The sequence below is a fragment of the Pangasianodon hypophthalmus genome, chromosome 16 (assembly GCF_027358585.1).
Source record: "Pangasianodon hypophthalmus isolate fPanHyp1 chromosome 16, fPanHyp1.pri, whole genome shotgun sequence".
NCBI lineage: Eukaryota > Metazoa > Chordata > Actinopteri > Siluriformes > Pangasiidae > Pangasianodon > Pangasianodon hypophthalmus.
The window spans coordinates 16,282,943-16,300,057 of NC_069725.1; the positions used below are offsets into that span (position 1 = coordinate 16,282,943).

At 37.1% G+C, this 17,115-nt stretch overlaps 1 protein-coding gene across 2 annotated transcripts; it reads left to right on the top strand.

The window, feature by feature from the left end:
* Positions 1-4,576: 4,576 nt before the first annotated feature.
* LOC113530889 (aquaporin-4) lies at positions 4,577-10,657 on the top strand. 2 transcript variants are annotated; one of them, XM_053240925.1, is made up of 7 exons: positions 4,627-4,735; positions 5,878-6,072; positions 6,179-6,340; positions 8,917-9,012; positions 9,587-9,751; positions 10,065-10,145; positions 10,291-10,657. In XM_053240925.1, the coding sequence occupies exons 1-7, from the start codon at positions 4,721-4,723 to the stop codon at positions 10,504-10,506; spliced, it is 930 nt and encodes a 309-aa protein (XP_053096900.1). In that variant the 5' UTR covers positions 4,627-4,720; the 3' UTR covers positions 10,507-10,657. The 2 variants fall into 2 exon arrangements, with proteins under 2 accessions (XP_034167579.1, XP_053096900.1); XM_034311688.2 differs by lacking the exon at positions 8,917-9,012 and having other exon boundaries at positions 4,577-4,735.
* Positions 10,658-17,115: the final 6,458 nt, after the last annotated feature.

The window sequence follows — 17,115 nt, forward strand, 5'->3', positions numbered from 1 at the left end:
TTTTCCGGGTATGACTTGACCAAGACCAGGCGAGTGACTAGACAGCGGGATCCTCAAAGGGGGAAATCCCACCTCCTCTCCTCGGGAACAGTCATGTGATGATATTTTAAAGATGTGTTCGATCAGGTGGCAGAGGTTGATGGGGAGAAAGCTCAAGCTGGGACGGTGCTGACCTTTCCCCATATTGCTTTTTTTGGAATTGTTTATATCGAGTGTGCAGGGACACAAACAGGAGACTCCATGACCCAGTTGTTGGAAATGTTTTTCCACACTGCTCAGTATAACCCCATGGCATGGCACTTTGATGAAAATAAAACACTAGCCCGACTAATGGCTCATTTTTACTGGCCAGGCATTCACAGTAATGTAGTGTGCATCTTGCTGTGAATGCCAGCTATTGAATATGCCGGCCACCCCAAATGTGCTATTGCAGCCTCCCCTTCAAAAGAATTGGCATGGATTTCGGCAGCCCTTAGACTGGTCAGCACAAGGATAATGCTCCGTATTAGTTCTTGTGGACTATGAGACACAATATCTTGAAGCAGTGCCTCTGAGGCCGAGCTCCATGAAGATTTGGTGAGGCAGTGTTTTGAGTAATGTCCCAAGTCAGGATCCTGAAAGAGAGCCTAACTGACAAAGGCATATCATTTATGTCCTGTACACTATGCAAACTATACAAATTATTGGGAATTAAAGCAACACATGTTAGCGTTTATCATCCACAAACAAATTGGTTAGTGGTGCACTTCAATAAAATGCTTAAGATGATTTAACACGATTCGTTCTAAAGTTTGTGCATGAGGATAGCCAAAACTGGGAAAACTGGTTGGAAACCCTATTATTTGCAGTTCCAAGAGGTTCTCTGGATTGACTAGGTGTGGCTTGTTTTTATTTGTTCCTGCATTTGACTGAGGGCTGTTGGCAGATTCTCATGTCACCAAAGTCCAAAGAAAAACTGGATTTCTCTACCCAGTTTGTTTTACACCAATTTGACTGCTGGCCATGTTCCAAAGACTGAGGGGTTGGGTGTTATGGCCCCACAGTGCATATGCTGCTGGATATTTAGATTACATAATAATCTACAGTAATGATTTGGAGCAGCGTTTGCAGCGTCTGAAGCCTTTGAGGCTGGTTGGCCTCACAGTATACCTGGCGATGTGTGCAGTTGGATAGGAAGAGGTACAATATCTGAGTTTCCACTTCTGCAATGCTGTGATTGCTGCCTGCCGGCTAAAAAGGAGGTGAGACAGTTCCTGGGGCTGACAGTATATTTATCGCAGGTTTGTGCCTAATTATTCAGAACTCACCAGTCCACTGACTGATCTCACTAGAAAGATCTCACTGGGGGGTGGTCTAGCATGAGTCTTCTTCACCTTTGGCTTGCTTATTAGGGATAAATTTAAAATTTATATCTGAATTTTATACATTTCTGTAAAGCTGCTTTGTGACTATGTCCATTGCTAAAAACACTATGCAAATAAAAATTTTATTTAATTTAATTGGATTGAGTGGTGGAGAAAGAGCAAGTGGCTTATTATTTGGGGACTTATATTAACAAGCTAGCTTTAAATCTGTAGTATTCAAGTGGAGTTTTCTGCTGAAGAATTTTTTTTTTTTTTCAGAAGGGAAGGTAGACTGCTTGAAAGCGGAGCTAGAAACCTTTTGTTTATTATTTTGGTGACACTCACCTGACACTTATTCTCCAGCAGCAAGAGCTTTTGCATATTCTTTAATACACTTAATCTAAAATGACTAATCTGGTGTATTTGATTTATATTATGGCCCTTGCCACCCACGGACTATGAGTCTGAGGTTCATCTGGGTTTTTTTTTGTCTGTTTGTTTTAAGCAAAACAGGTGGTAACAAGGATATCCAAGTAGGATCATCCACAGTAATCTCACATTAATCTCACAACAGTCAGAAACCATTCATGGTTTCAGGAGGGACATTAGACAAGCAATTTGTAAAAGAATTATATATAAAAAGTACTGTTATACACTATATTACCAAAAGTATTTGGTCACCCATCCAAATGATCAGAATCAGGTGTCCTAATCACTTGGCCTGGCCACAGGTGTATAAAATCAAGCACTTAGGCTTGCAGACTGTTTTTACAAACATTTGTGAAAGAATGGGCCGCTCTCAGGAGCTCAGTGAATTCCAGGGTGGAACTGTCATAGGATGCCACCTGTGCAACAAATCCAGTCGTGAAATTTCCTCGCTCCTAAATATTCCACAGTCAACTGTCAGCTTTATCATAACAAAATGGAAGAGTTTGGGAACAACAGCAACTCAGCCACAAAGTGGTAGGCCACGTAAACTGATGGAGAGGGGTCAGCGAATGCTGAAGCGCATAGTGCAAAGAGGTCGTCGACTTTCTTCACAGTCAATTGCTACAGAGCTCCAAACTTCATGTGACCTTCAGATGAGCCCAAGTACAGTACGCAGACAGCTTCATGGAATGGGTTTCCATGGCCGAGCAGCTGCATCCAAGCCACACATCACCAAGTGCAATGCAAAGCGTCGGATGCAGTGGTGTAAAGCACGCCGCCACTGGACTCTAGAGCAGTGGAGACGCGTTCTCTGGAGTGATGAATCACGCTTTTCCATCTGGCAATCTGATGGACGAGTCTGGGTTTGGAGGTTGCCAGGAGAACGGTACATTTCGGACTGCATTGTGCCGAGTGTGAAATTTGGTGGAGGAGGAATTATGGTGTGGGGTTGTTTTTTAGGAGTTGGGCTTGGCCCCTTAGTTCCAGTGAAAGGAACTTTGAATGCTTCAGGATACCAAAACATTTTGGACAATTCCATGCTCCCAACCTTGTGGGAACAGTTTGGAGCGGGCCCCTTCCTCTTTCAACATGACTGTGCACCAGTGCACAAAGCAAGGTCCATAAAGACATGGATGACAGAGTCTGGCGTGGATGAACTTGACTGGCCTGCACAGAGTCCTGACCTGAACCCGATAGAACACCTTTGGGATGAAGTAGAGCGGAGACTGAGAGCCAGGCCTTCTCGACCAACATCAGTGTGTGACCTCACCAATGCGCTTTTGGAAGAATGGTCAAAAATTCCTATAAACACACTCCTCAACCTTGTGGACAGCCTTCCCAGAAGAGTTGAAGCTGTAATAGCTGCAAAAGGTGGACCGACATCATATTGAACCCTATGGGTTAGGAATGGGATGGCACTTAAGTTCATATGTGAGTCAAGGCAGGTGACCGAATACTTTTGGTAATATAGTGTATTTCTTACTGTTCACATCCTCCTCCATTCTGCTGTATTAAATGACTGTGTTTTTATTTTATTAAATTTTATTTTCCAGTTAATAATAGGCAAAAATTTTAAAAGACCAGAGGGTGGGGGTTACTGAGGGGGTGAAAGTTCTCGAAAAACTGGGAAGTGGCTCATGGCTGCTGCTTCCTGGTCTAACTGGAGTTTGTTTATGCACCTACTGGAATATCCAGACAGCAACGTGTATAATCCAATAGTCCAACCTAGCGGTAACATCATTATATATATAATCTTAGTGATATTTCTGAGATGAAATAATGCTATCCTAGTAATATTATATACATTTCTGACTCCATGTCAAGTATTTAGAGATTAATGGGTAATAATCAATAATTACGCCATGCATCTGTGTTTGACAAAAACTGCTTCACTATACTGTAAATAGACATAATCAAAAATACAATTAAAGTCAACATACCCTGAGAAAAAATAAAGGCACTGAAGATTTTTAATGAAAACTTGAAGGAAAGACAATTTTAATGTATTTGAACAGTTATTATATAATCGAATTTGTATAGTTGCTCAAGAAAATTTAAAAGCTTTGGGTTTGTGATTCATAGTGAGATTTTATTTCTTTGGCTGACATTTAAAATAATTGTGCAGAATTTCTAAAAAATATATTCTCTGTTTATTCCATTTTATTATCTACTGCCTCATGAGCCAGGAGACAATACTTCCAAAATATCAGAATTATTTTAAGTGGGTCCACTACATGATGTCTCTCCGATAACCTTTCTAAGATTAACACCAAATGATAGATTTGATAAAGCAATAGCATTCTTGTCTTGTTTATAGGCCATTGAGTTGAATATTGAGTATGCGTAATGTACTCTGTCTATAAAATCTGACTAAACTATGCCTTTCTGCACCAAAGCCTCACAAAAGCTGCCATAGCAACCAAATCACTCCAAAGAGGCTGTCACCATGGCAGTAATGACAGGACCATACAAGTGGAATGATGAAAGGGAAGAGAGGGTGGAGAGTATTTGTGCTATGCAAATAGTAGTCTCAGTAGAATCTGTGCACTAATCAGTTCAAAAACATATTGGGGGTTAATCTCACTTTGAATTTATTTCAAGCATAGCACACTCATATTTTTCATTTTTGGCACATTTGATAGGTATGGTCTACACACACATTTTACACACATTTTAGTTTTATACAATTATTTTATTTAAGCTAGTTTTTTGTTTTATCCTAGATAAATCTGCCAGATTAAACCACAATTTTAGTTCATGCTGGTTTGTTCTTTGATGGTGTGTGGATGTTCCATGGTAGAAACGGTGAGAGTGTGTTGACACAGATAGAAATGGGGTGTGGTCTCTGCATTTGGACAGACTTAAGCATGAGCCAATTTTTTTGCCTACACACTCTTCGTCTGTATCTTCTCACATACAGAAACGGGTAAACAAACCGTGGGTTCAACATGACTCTACAGGAGGTAAGGGCAATTTCAGCACAAAACACTGACTGAGAAGCCAACTAATTTTGATTAAATATTTTGCTGTGTTATGTGATTTACAAAGGAGACACTTAATATCTTATAACATTTTGGCCTGTGGAAAATGTTGAGGAAAAACTTAATTTACTTAATTCAAGTTAAGTGTTTTCTTTTAGTTTACATACAGCTTAAATGAACCAATTGAAATGATATTGGTTTTTTTGCCCTATTGTCAAAATAAATGCTAGCTTGTTTCATAGACATTGCATGTGGTACCCACTGCAATGCAAAATTTTACTTTTCAGTTGCAAAGGTATTGCTTTGTAATATTCAGACTTGCAGTCTGTGATAGTCATTTAATACCTAATATCTTTATCTCTGGCATGTATGGAATGCTTTACGACAATAGAATATTACCTACATTACTTTTGATGTGCTCATACACTTTGATGGATAATTTCTGTCTATAGGAAAATCATCTGTGTGTATTTAGTACTTGAAGAAGAACACAGATGAGAAACAACATTTAGCACCACCTTAGTTAAACCTAGAGTAGCTACGGCACTCTTGCATGCTGCCAAGTATATATCTACATTATAGCAGCCAAATTTAGAACAACAATTTAGAAAAACTCAATTTAGACATGCTTAAGCAGGACTATAGCATTGCATGTACTGTTGCATATTCAGTTATATGATCTCCCTGTCAGTACTTCAGTTAGTCAGCAATACAGTTTCATTCAAGGAAGAAAATCAGGCTGTATGACCCTCATTCTTGCACACTGGCTATCCACCAAGCAGAGGATGGGCTTTGAAGTCCCCAACACCAAACTGCATGCTATAATACATTTCAATACCTAAAAATGTTAGAACACTGTTTTCAGCAATCCTACCAGTTTACAGAACTGCATTTAATTAGATTAGATCTTCTTGTGAAGCACTTTGATTTTATTTGCTATAAAATTGCTTATGATCTGTTGTCTAATATCTATTCTTCATTATTATTATTATTGTTATTATTATTATTATTATTATTATTATTAACTACCATCTAATTTTACTATTTATCAGCATTGTATTGCCACTTCACTAACCCATCTTTACTCCTTTACTCTCTCTGCCACCCAAATACTGATGAATTAGGAGGTAAGAAACCCTAAGTTTTGGAGGGGCATACTGGCCGAGATGATAGGCTCTCTGGTCTTTGTATCAGTTGTATTGGGCTCTTCACTATCAGGGCTCGAGGGCGTCTCTTCTGGACCTTTGTACCCAGCACTGGCAGCAGGTATGGCAGCAGTTGGCCTAGGACATTGCTTTAGAAAAATCAGTGGGGCTCAGGTAAGAAATTCAAATTTATCTATATGTGTGACAGTAGTGTTTGCATGAGTGACACTAAGGAAGAGTGCTTGGCCCCTTTTCACTAATTCTTCCATTATGGCTTTAGGTGAATCCTGCTTTAACTTTGGCCTTATTAGCTACACGGAAACTGGATGCTTTAAAGGCCATGGTCTATGTGTTTGCCCAGTGTTTAGGAGCCACTATAGGAGCTGGAATTCTCTACTTGGTCCTACCCTTAAAATCCACAGCTAAGATCTATGTCAACAAGGTAATGGGTGTAAAGGTTTTTATGATATAAACTAAAAGCCAAAATCAACATTTCACTATAATCTCTGTAATCCACAAAGCCTTGGATTACACAGTTTGTCTTGAGTTAAATTAGCTAACCCAGTCATGGATAGCCTGGATCAAGATTTTAAATATTTTTGAGAGTTTTGATAAAATCTTACAATTAAAAAAATCTTAGAATTTGTTTTTGTTAGTGGAAATGTAGCTAGCTTCTTAATAGTTTATGTGGTAAATCTGAGTCATTGTCCCATATTCATCAAGGTATCAAAGCAAGTTTCATCTTTGGCATGTTTGCATCATAAAATGTAAATTAGAGCAAAATATTTTAACAACCTTAAAATTCTTGATTTGCAGTAAATCAAATTTAGTATCAATATAATTAATTATTAATTAGTTATGACAAGTACACTCCTGGGCAAAAAAAATGAGCCAAGCCCAAATGGCAAAATATTAAGCTTTTAATGGTCTTAACAACAAATCATTGGTCAGGAAATGAGCAAGAATTAACAAATGGATAAAGGAACTTAGTATGGGATAGCTTTTCCTTTTGATTTATTTAAATGTTTAAGCCTTGTGGCTCTTGATGGGCTGCATCAGGTGTGGCAGATAACCAAATAATGACTAATCTTTTAAGAAAAAAACATTCCAAAAGGTTTTTTTTTTTTTTTTTTTTTTGGAAAATTTTGTACACTCAGACATGTTAGTTTGAATTAACATAAAATTTTTTAATAATTATCATGATTTTCCGTGAATTTCCCTGTATCTAGCTTTTCCCCAACCAGTTCACTGCAGCAAAAGTAAACAAGCAAATGGTGGCATTTGTTTAATTCTTGCTAATTTTCTGACCAGTGATTTTTTTTTTTTAAGCTGCTTAAAAGCTTAATAGTTGCCTTTTTTATTTATTTTTTTTTGCCCAGGAGTGTATAGTATCTAGAGTAGTATAAGTAACAATAAAAATAAAATATAATATTGATATTCCACACACAAGAGTCTTGTACTAAAATGTAGGCTAGATGTTGTGAATAGGAATGTGCAGACATGTTTTTTTTCTGTTATCTGAATTAAGGATTCATGACTAAAACCAGTTAGGGTTTGTTTTAATCCTATTTTGTTATATTATTTTATCATAGGCTATTCCTTCTGAGGCTACATGTTGAGTATGAGAGCCTTCCAAGGCTCTGAGGCTACATGACTCTAGTACCTACATGACTCAGTACCACAGGATGTAAACTTGTCTGTTGCCATACATGAAGCTTTAATTATACCTTAGTTGATCTAAAATTATTTTTAGTTGCATCTAACTGATCAAATTCTAATATGAATAAAAATCTGGCTATAGAATTTGCATAATTATATGCAGGTGAAGTTTTATTTAAAAAAGTAAAATGAAGGCTTCCAAAAGACAAACCAACCCTTGGACTATCCCTTCCTCTACTTCTTGAGCACAAGCACCTCTAACTCATCTTATATAAAATTAATTTTTTTCCTTGCGTCTGAGATGACCAACCTTCTGAATGCTTTCCTTTTATTGAATTACTATCACAGCACATACACTATATGGCCAAAGGCTGGTGGACACCTGACCATCACACTCATATGTGATTTTTGAACATCCCATTCCTGCTTTTGCTGTTATAGTAACATCCACTGTTCTGAGAAAGCTTTCCTCTAGATTTCAGAGCATGGCTATTGTGAATTGTGCCACAATAGCATCAGTGAGGTCAGGCACTGATGTCATGCTAGAATGCGTGGGGCACTGTGGCATTCCAATTCATCCCAACGGTGATAAATGGGGTTGAGGTCAAGGCTCTGTGCAGGCCACGTGAGTTCTTCCACTCCAACCTTGGCAAACCCTGTCTTCATTGACCTCACTTTGTGCTAGGCCCCTTAGTTCTAGTAAAGGGAAATTGTAATGCTACAGCATACAAAGACATCCTATATAATTTTGTGCATCCAACTTTGTGGCAACAGTTTGGGGAAGGACCAGATATGGGTGTGATGGTCAGACATCCACAAACCTTTAGCCATATAGTGTAGAAATTAGGGTGGTGTTCATGTGAATTAGAGGTATCTGAGGTTAAATTTGGGCATGTTGTAAGCATATGATGTGTAAATAAGGGAGTAGTGGGAGGAGGGCTTTGCTTTCTTCATAGCTGAATCTGATTCATCATTTGCATTTATTTTGATGTCATGCAACAGGTTTATAAATCAGATTCAAATTTCTTCTTACATGGTTTTGAGCACTCAAATACAAAATGGCAGGTTTTTATGATTTGTGAAACCAAGATAAATCAGGTCAGAACTTTTCCCACCTTTAGTGTGAAATTGCACAGTATACAAATAAAGTGAAAAATAATCAGAAAATGTTTTAGGGTAAGATTAAAAAAAAAAAACTTACAATAACCTAGTTGCATACGTGTGCAGACAACTGAACTGATACTTTGCTGAAGCACCTTTGATTTTATTACACCAGTCTTTTTGAGTAAGAGTCTACCAGCATGGCACATTTTGATTTAGCAATATTTTCCCACTCTTTCTTGCAAAAACATTCTACAGGGTGTCCCAAAAGTCTCCATACATAGGGGACTATGTATTCCAGCACCACGTCGGTTGTGCCTTTGTCAGTGGATGTTTGTGGACGTCCACTTCTCGGTTGGTCCGCCACACTTGTCTTTCTAAGTTATCTTCAGTTTCTTGGCAAGTTCTTCACTCTTCAAGTTGTTTCATTTCTCAAAACAATAGACTGACAAGTTTCTGAAGAAAGCTCCTTTCTAGCCATTTTGAGACCATAATCGAACCCACAAATGCTGATGCAACAGATTTTTCAATTAAAAAAAAAAATGTTTCCAGCTATAATAGTCATTTACATTAACAATGTCTAGATTGATCAGAAATACAGTGTTATTTTAATTGAAAAAAGTGATTTTCTTTCAAAAACAAGGCAATTCCTGAGTGATTCTAAAATTGACATTTTTTAGTGTATACAGCTTTGATGAATAAGGGTTTTGATAACTGTTGATGTCAAACATTTTTTCAATTCTGTTGGAGTGCCAATAATTCTGGAGTTAGTGCTATGTACAGAGAAGAGTGTGATAAGTAATATGAAAGTCATTGAGCATCTATCAATTAGACTTTAATTCCATTAATTTAACTCCATTAAAAATATGGTTAGATTCTGAGTTTCGGGCTGTTTTTCACTCAAAACACTCACTTGGGTACACCATAGGTACCAATGGAGGGAAATGCAGGGCAGGCTCTGGGGATGGAGGTACTCGTCACCTTCCAGTTGGTCTTTACCATCTTCTCAGTGGAGGATCAGCGCAAGAGAGAGGACTATGAACCTGGCAACTTGGCCATTGGCTGTTCCCTTAGTGCAGGGATTTTTACTGCAGTGAGTATGTGTTCATATTTACAACAGCAATGCCAGCATTAATACATTATTTTCTCAATCAAAGGTTTCCAATATTTTACACTTTGCAGGCTGCACAAGCAACAACAAAAGCATCCTCACTAACAAGACTGATAGTTTTAACACAATAATAGAATGAGTCAAATATGTCAGCACAAAGTTTAAAACAATTTTGTATTGAATGCCTGTAAATGACATAATTAGAAACCTTTCTTTGAGAAGTTAATACATTTGCTCAAGAACATCATTGATTCCCTCAATGTGTATGTATGAAGATGTATTTATGTGGCCATAGGGTAGAATTTCTGGAGGCAGCATGAACCCTGCTAGGTCTCTTGGACCTGCAATTATAGTTGGATACTGGGAACACCACTGGGTGAGTTATCTTATATTTCTTACAGACCAGTGTCATGTGCCAGTGTAATAACTTGTCAATTTCTTATTTATTGTAATACATTTAGTAGAACTAAATATATTGACAGATTAGTAATCAAGCTCAATTCATTTCTTCCACATGTAAGGTGTATTGGATTGGGCCAGTGTTGGGTGCTGTGTTAGCTGGCGTGGCTCATGAATTCTTTTTCGCTCCAAGTTCCTCAAGGCAGAAGCTGGTGTCCTGTCTCACCTGTAAGGACATTGAGATATTAGAGACAGCCAGCATGTCCCGTTCATCTCTGTCGACCATCACGCAGACAGCTGTGAGAGCCAAGCAGAGTGACAAACTCGACCACAGCTGAAATTTTACTTCACTATATCATCTATATGCTATATTTTATTTATATTGTACTATATTACCTACACTGATATATATACATATATATATATATATATATATATATATATATATATATATATATATATATACACACACACACACACACACACACACACACACACACACACACATATGAATATGATCTCAAAAAAAAATTATTCTTTGCATGCCACATGTTGAATAGTGATAGTTTTTCATTATAGTTATAGTTAAAGACACATACTGGATTATATATGAAAGGAATAGTGAGAGACTGCTCTTAAGGAAGTCAGAAGAAGGCCTTGAGAGTGAATCCCTGCAGAATTATAAAAAGTGTGTTGACACATTTATGTCTATGTCTCTGTTCCAATTTATGTTGTGTGTAAATGTGTGAGTGAAGACTTGTGAAATATGTGAGCTAGCTCTGTGAATTTGTGTGAATTGACTAAAAGTCATGGCAGACAAAAATCCTAATTCTAACAGCACTGTCAGCGAGGCTGATATGGGGAGTGACATTATAGAAGACGCAGTTGAGTTGAGAGTTGAAGAGGAGTTAGCTCAGAAATGTGGCATAGCTAGAAAGTCATTGTGGTGCACGGAGGAAATCAAGAATGCATATGAGAAAACAAGCCACTGGCAATAAGTACAAAAAGATCAAGAGAGCTTTGGTGGTTCTGTCGCATATTCACAGACACAAAGAGATCCAGACCAAGTCTAAGATGGTCAGAAGAATCAAGGATTTAGAAAGTCACTTGTTTGCTTTGAGTGATAGCGTCAGAAAAGAAAGACGCATGCTAGAAAGCACTGAGAAGGCTGTTTATGTAGAAATTGAGTTAAATGCAAACAGCAAGTCAAAAGTGAGCCTGGAATTACAGGCTCTAGGGGTGAAACTGGTGAACCACAATAACCTTGGGGAACAAGGCAAAATGGAACATGGTTGCCACCTGCTGTCCAAGATTTACTGTCGAAGATTTCATTGACCAGAGATGGATGATGTGGAAAGTTCCAGTGAATTAGAAGAGGAAGCGATGCAGCCGAGAACTCTTCATCACCACAAATGGAGTAAAGACATGAGACCTCCTAGAGAAGATGGGATGAAAACATGCCATGAACTTCATCAAATCAAAAGGTATCACGAACTTTGACTAACATCAATGAACACGAAGGATGTAGTCAAGAGGAGAAATGGTCCTGGATGGAAAATAGAGCAAAGATACATGACAATGGATTGGAGAAGCATGGAAACAACGTTCCTGCAAAGTTACTACCACATCTGGCTACACAGATATATTCTCTGGGTCACATTGCAGTGGAAAAGGTGATCTGCAAATTCAGATCCACATGGTGAAACCCAACATTCAGTAAAGAAGCTGAGTGTGTGACTGTACAGTGTGGTATCTGTCTAAAAAAAAAAATAAAAAAAAATCCGGGGGGGAGAACCAAAACTCCTGGAATGAAAACTCCAGCACCTCTAGGCCCGTTCCCAACATTTGCAAGTTGACTAGTAATTTCTGCAGTGGGGTTTCGCCTCATTACAAATGGGCCTGCTGTGAAGAAGCAGCATCCTCATTACCCCCATCCACCATATTGGTATTCATCAGATTATTACCTGTGCCCTCTATCCTTTTTCTCCCCCCACTCTCACAGAAGAAAAGAGAGTCCCTGTACGGGCCACCACTATGTAACAGCATGACTCAGAAAGACCCTAGTTACAAGAAATATACACAGTTTAAACTCTCTGTGTGAGGCAGTGTAATGAAAATAGCTGAGGTAACAAGGACACAAAACAAACACCCTTCCACACTCTTGTGTATTATTGTTATATCTATATGTGTGTGTGTTTATAAGCACCCCTGGTCTCTCTCTCCCGCTATTTCAAAATGTCCCACTCTTAAATGTATACAAGCATACTGTCAACCAGGATCACTCTCAGCAGTGCCCGTGTTCCTGTGAGTGAATCCCTGCGTGCCACTGCGAGAACAAATGCCTCCAGTGAGGACATCCAGGTGCAAAAATTAGAATAAAGAAAGGTATTCCAAAAGAGACAGAAGAGTTTTTCTTTTAAACGCTGCTAAACCACGAGAGTTTATTTCTCTAGTTTATTTATTTATGTACAATAGAAATTACAGAACATTAACATGTAGAACAACTGACTAAAATATGTTGACTGGCTACTTCTAGAAACCATTTGTAATTCCATGTTATTCCATGTTAACCAATTCATCTGTTATCAGATTCTACTAATAAAATTTTACTGTTAGCTAAGAAAGAATGGTAGCTAACTATCTAAATTAATAGTACCTGGCTGTTTTTAAGTAGGGTTAGGTTAGGTCTTAACTGAAAAGACAAGAATTATCTGGTTGATTACCAACTAAATTATATCATCTTTGTATTAGGAAAAAAATCTTACCAGAATGTAAGCATGAAGAACATCTTAGTGTTGTCACTGAAGTTTGTTGAAAAGTCTGTGCTGATTTGGTGGCTATTAGCTATCTAGCTAGCTTATGCTAGCTAGGTCTAACTAGCTGGCAAACTCTACATGTTTCTTTTCAATGAATAATAAAATGGATGAATAATAAAATCATTTTAGACAGTTGACTGAGAAGAGTAATCAGTTGGTACAGGCAGATTCCGTAGGCTATGGTTGTGTCTATTCTCATGCAAACCAGGAGGCAAAAAACATACACACACAATGCTCTATCACAACAGTCTAATCTTTGTTCACAGGACTCAAGATGTCACGTTTAATTCCAAAAATAATCAAGAATTGACACCAGTTCTACTCAGTAAAGGAAATGGTGTCAGACCACAATGTTGCCACAAAGTTATTGTAACAACAGATATATTTACATTTGGCATATTGCTTAGTTGTATTTTTACAGTGTACCCTTTTGTTGCTATACTTTAAAATACATTTTAAAAAAGACTGTGTATGGACCAAACAGGATGTATCTTGATCTGCTAGACACCAGGTATGGTAAACATACAGTTACAAAGCAAATATTACTTTAACACAGACAGAAGTGAGGATAATATGCATAATATTAGCTACAATATATGGCCAAAAGTTTGTGGACCAATCACACCCGTATATGCTTTTTATCCACAGGCACTCTAAAAATGTTGGATTAAAAACAACTCAACTAGTAACCCAACTAAGGGTTGATACAGCACCTTCCAAACATTGGGTATGTTTCCCTACCAAGCTTACTGGTGCAGTGGTGTGTTTACAAACCATCACAAATTTAGCTGTAAATGTAACTATGAGCTTATATGCACTGTTTTTCTCCACAGAGTTTAGCCAGCCTAACATTACCAAGTGTTCTATCATGAATAACATCATGTCTTAACAGTGGTTAATGGCAGAAAAGATGTTATTCACGGAACTATGCTAATTTTTAATTTTATTACAATTACACCTCCAAGGTTATTTCAGTATATGCAGTAATGGAGCTAATAAGCTAACAAAAATAACATCCATTAATTTTATGTAACTGACTAAGGTGAGCTTATTTATTATGAATATCAAAATCTAAAAGCTGAGTGGGGTGTCAAGTGATAGTGTTATAATGCAGCGTGTAGAGAACCATTGTGAATATGACAATGGAAATAAGGTGCAGTATGACTTGGGGGTAGCATCATATGCGGGTGGTGAGAGTGCAGAAACCTATCCCAAGGCCAGTTGGTTCTGGACCACATGCTGCAATACTCTCTGCCAGACAGTGGCAGTGGGAACAGGCTGTAGAGTGGATGGCTGGAATCTCTTGTGATGCATGTATATGTGCCACAGGATTGGAAGTTCACCAGCAATGATATGCTAAGCTTTTTGTGCCACACTCACCATAGCTTTGAAGTTGTGGGCGATGAAAATGCTGTACCAAGCGATGATAAAGCTGGTCAGGATACCTTCACTGGTGCAGCTGTGGAACAACCTGATGATACAAGGGTTCATAAATTTTTTTAAAGGCACTGTTGTACCTACTTCACTACATATCTAGTTTGTTCAGTGCATGTAAGGTCCTTAGAAATGTGTACACAGAGGAACTTAAAACTGCCTCTAATATATGTGAACACAATCAGCAAAATGGGCTATTGAAAAGGGTAGTGGGAGCTCAAAATGTGGCAGCAATGCTCTACTTGATGTGTTGTCATATCAAAATGGAATTTCATCTTCATATTATTTTAAATAGCTACAGTAGACAAGGAAGAAAGTCATGAGAACAGCCATTTCTGAGGAATATATGTATAATGCTATTACTCTAACTTTCTACAGTAGAAATGCATGAAAGTCATGTCATGTGTACTGTCACATCTGTTCTTTATGAATATGTGACAGTTTCAGAAAACAATTTGATTAATGAATTTTATAGGAGTTTAAAATATGGCACAAATACAAAGAATGGATATTTTTGGTGATTTTATCATGCCACTACTCCAAATTTCTATAGTAGAAAAGAATGAAAGTCATGTAATGAGTACTGTCATACCTATTCAGGTACCTTACAGTTTACAGAAAACAGTTTGATGTATTAATTTTATGGGCATTTAAATTGTGGCACAAATAGAACAATCTGTTATTTTGGGGGATTTAAAATGTCATTATTCTAAAGTTGTACAGTAGAAATGCATGAAAGTCATGTCATGGGTACGGAAGAATCTGCTCTTTGAAAATAGATTAAATTTTTTGGGAACCCATTTAATTTGATAATTTTACGGAAATATAAATTTATGTAACTGAAAATATAGAACAGAATCATTCATCTGTACAGTAAGGAAATATGAAAGTCAGGTCATGGGTACCTGAAGTTGTCTTCATTTAACTTTTGGAGTTTATGTGATTTATTGTGATTTAATAAACATTTAATATGAATTTATTTTAATTGATCATAATGTTATGGACTTAGTCCTAACAGTTTCAGAGGGACAACTATATTACGTTTTTTAACCTCTGCATGTTTTTGTTTACAAGGATTTAAGTCTTAACCCTTTCTTATAGTTAGACCAATTTTTGGGGGGATTTTAGGATTTGTTTAATGAAGCTCAAAGACCAAATCGCATTTTCTCACAAACAGGCTACCATAAAATGTAATTTAGATGACCACAAGCTTTCCAAAAAGTAGATAGTGTAACCAAGCTTTTCTGAAATGCAGATGGCGTGGCTGCAGTAAAAAACAACTGTGATTTGTGAAGATATATGAGATGATATATGTTGTATTTGACTTGAGGTTGCAACTTGTAATTCCCCACCTGCAGACAGTAAAAGCCAAAGAAAATGCCCCCTCAACTTGAAATTCTTACTCGTCAACTTGGGCAGTCTTCTCAAGGTAATTTGCAAGTTGTAATAACACCATTTCCCACCTCTGCATATTTGATGTGCGAAGTGGAAAAAAAAATATGGACACCTCAACAAAAATGTGCCTTTCTATCCTCTAGAGCATGTAAAGCTCATAAAAAGCTACTTTAACTGCATTTTTACAGTTACAGGCCTGAGTGGGTATTGGTACTGTCCTACTATAGTGAACTTTGAAAATTCATGCAACATTTTGGACTGAAATTGCAGTGCAGCAACAACAGCACACAACAGAAAGTAGCATAGAGGTAAAGTTAGCAAGAGGCTAGCCAGCAGACAATAGTGAGTAGCATAAGCATTAGTCTACTGGTGCTTGATTAAGGCAGTGCAATGTAGTCTCTCCTACTGAGATAGGCAAGTGCCATGCCTTACCAAGCACTCCTAATATTTATGATATTGTTAGTTTGTCCAATTACTTTTGAGTCTGTGAAAAATGGAGAGACTCTGTAAAAAAAAAAATCACTGTAATTCCTAAACGGGTAATACAATATATATTTTTTTTTTACACTTTACAAGTCAAATGTGCCAAGGTGGAAAATAACATCATTCCAACCTTTTTATTTTAAGGCACTGTATATTAATTTAGTTGGAAATGAAAAAACAAATTGAGAATAATTATGAGATTTAAAAAATACAAAAAACAAACAAACAAACAAAACTAAATAATATATAATAAACATTTAAGGGTCATATCAACTTATATGAAGTAAGCAAATTAAACAATGTCGGTGGATGTTTACTTTCCATGAGCTTATAGGAATGATAGAACAAAGACAATTCTTTGAGGAAATTTTGGTGGGGATCTACATTTATGAATAAAACATTTGGCTACAACTAATATTATTAATTAGAAATTCTTCCTGATTGTTCTTAATGAGTATTCAAAATTTAATACTATCAATGTCTAAAATGGGTATAACAATATATTTTTTAATTTTACCAAATAGTTTAAGTCTGACCAAAACAGTTTAATATTGCTACAATTGAAGACTCATTAGAGAAATAGCAGTTATTACAATCCAAGTTAAATTGCACCCTCAGAGTTATTCTAAGAATTTTGATATTGCATTTATTTTCCTTGAAGTTGAAATTACCAAAAGTCAGTGAGCTCAGTATAGGGACAGAACTGGTGTATCTGATATAACCTTTAACTAGGTGTACCATAGCTATTGGAATAGCTTTAATTACCATTTTATATTGTATTACCATTTAATATGTTTGCAGGCAAGTTTCCAATATAAA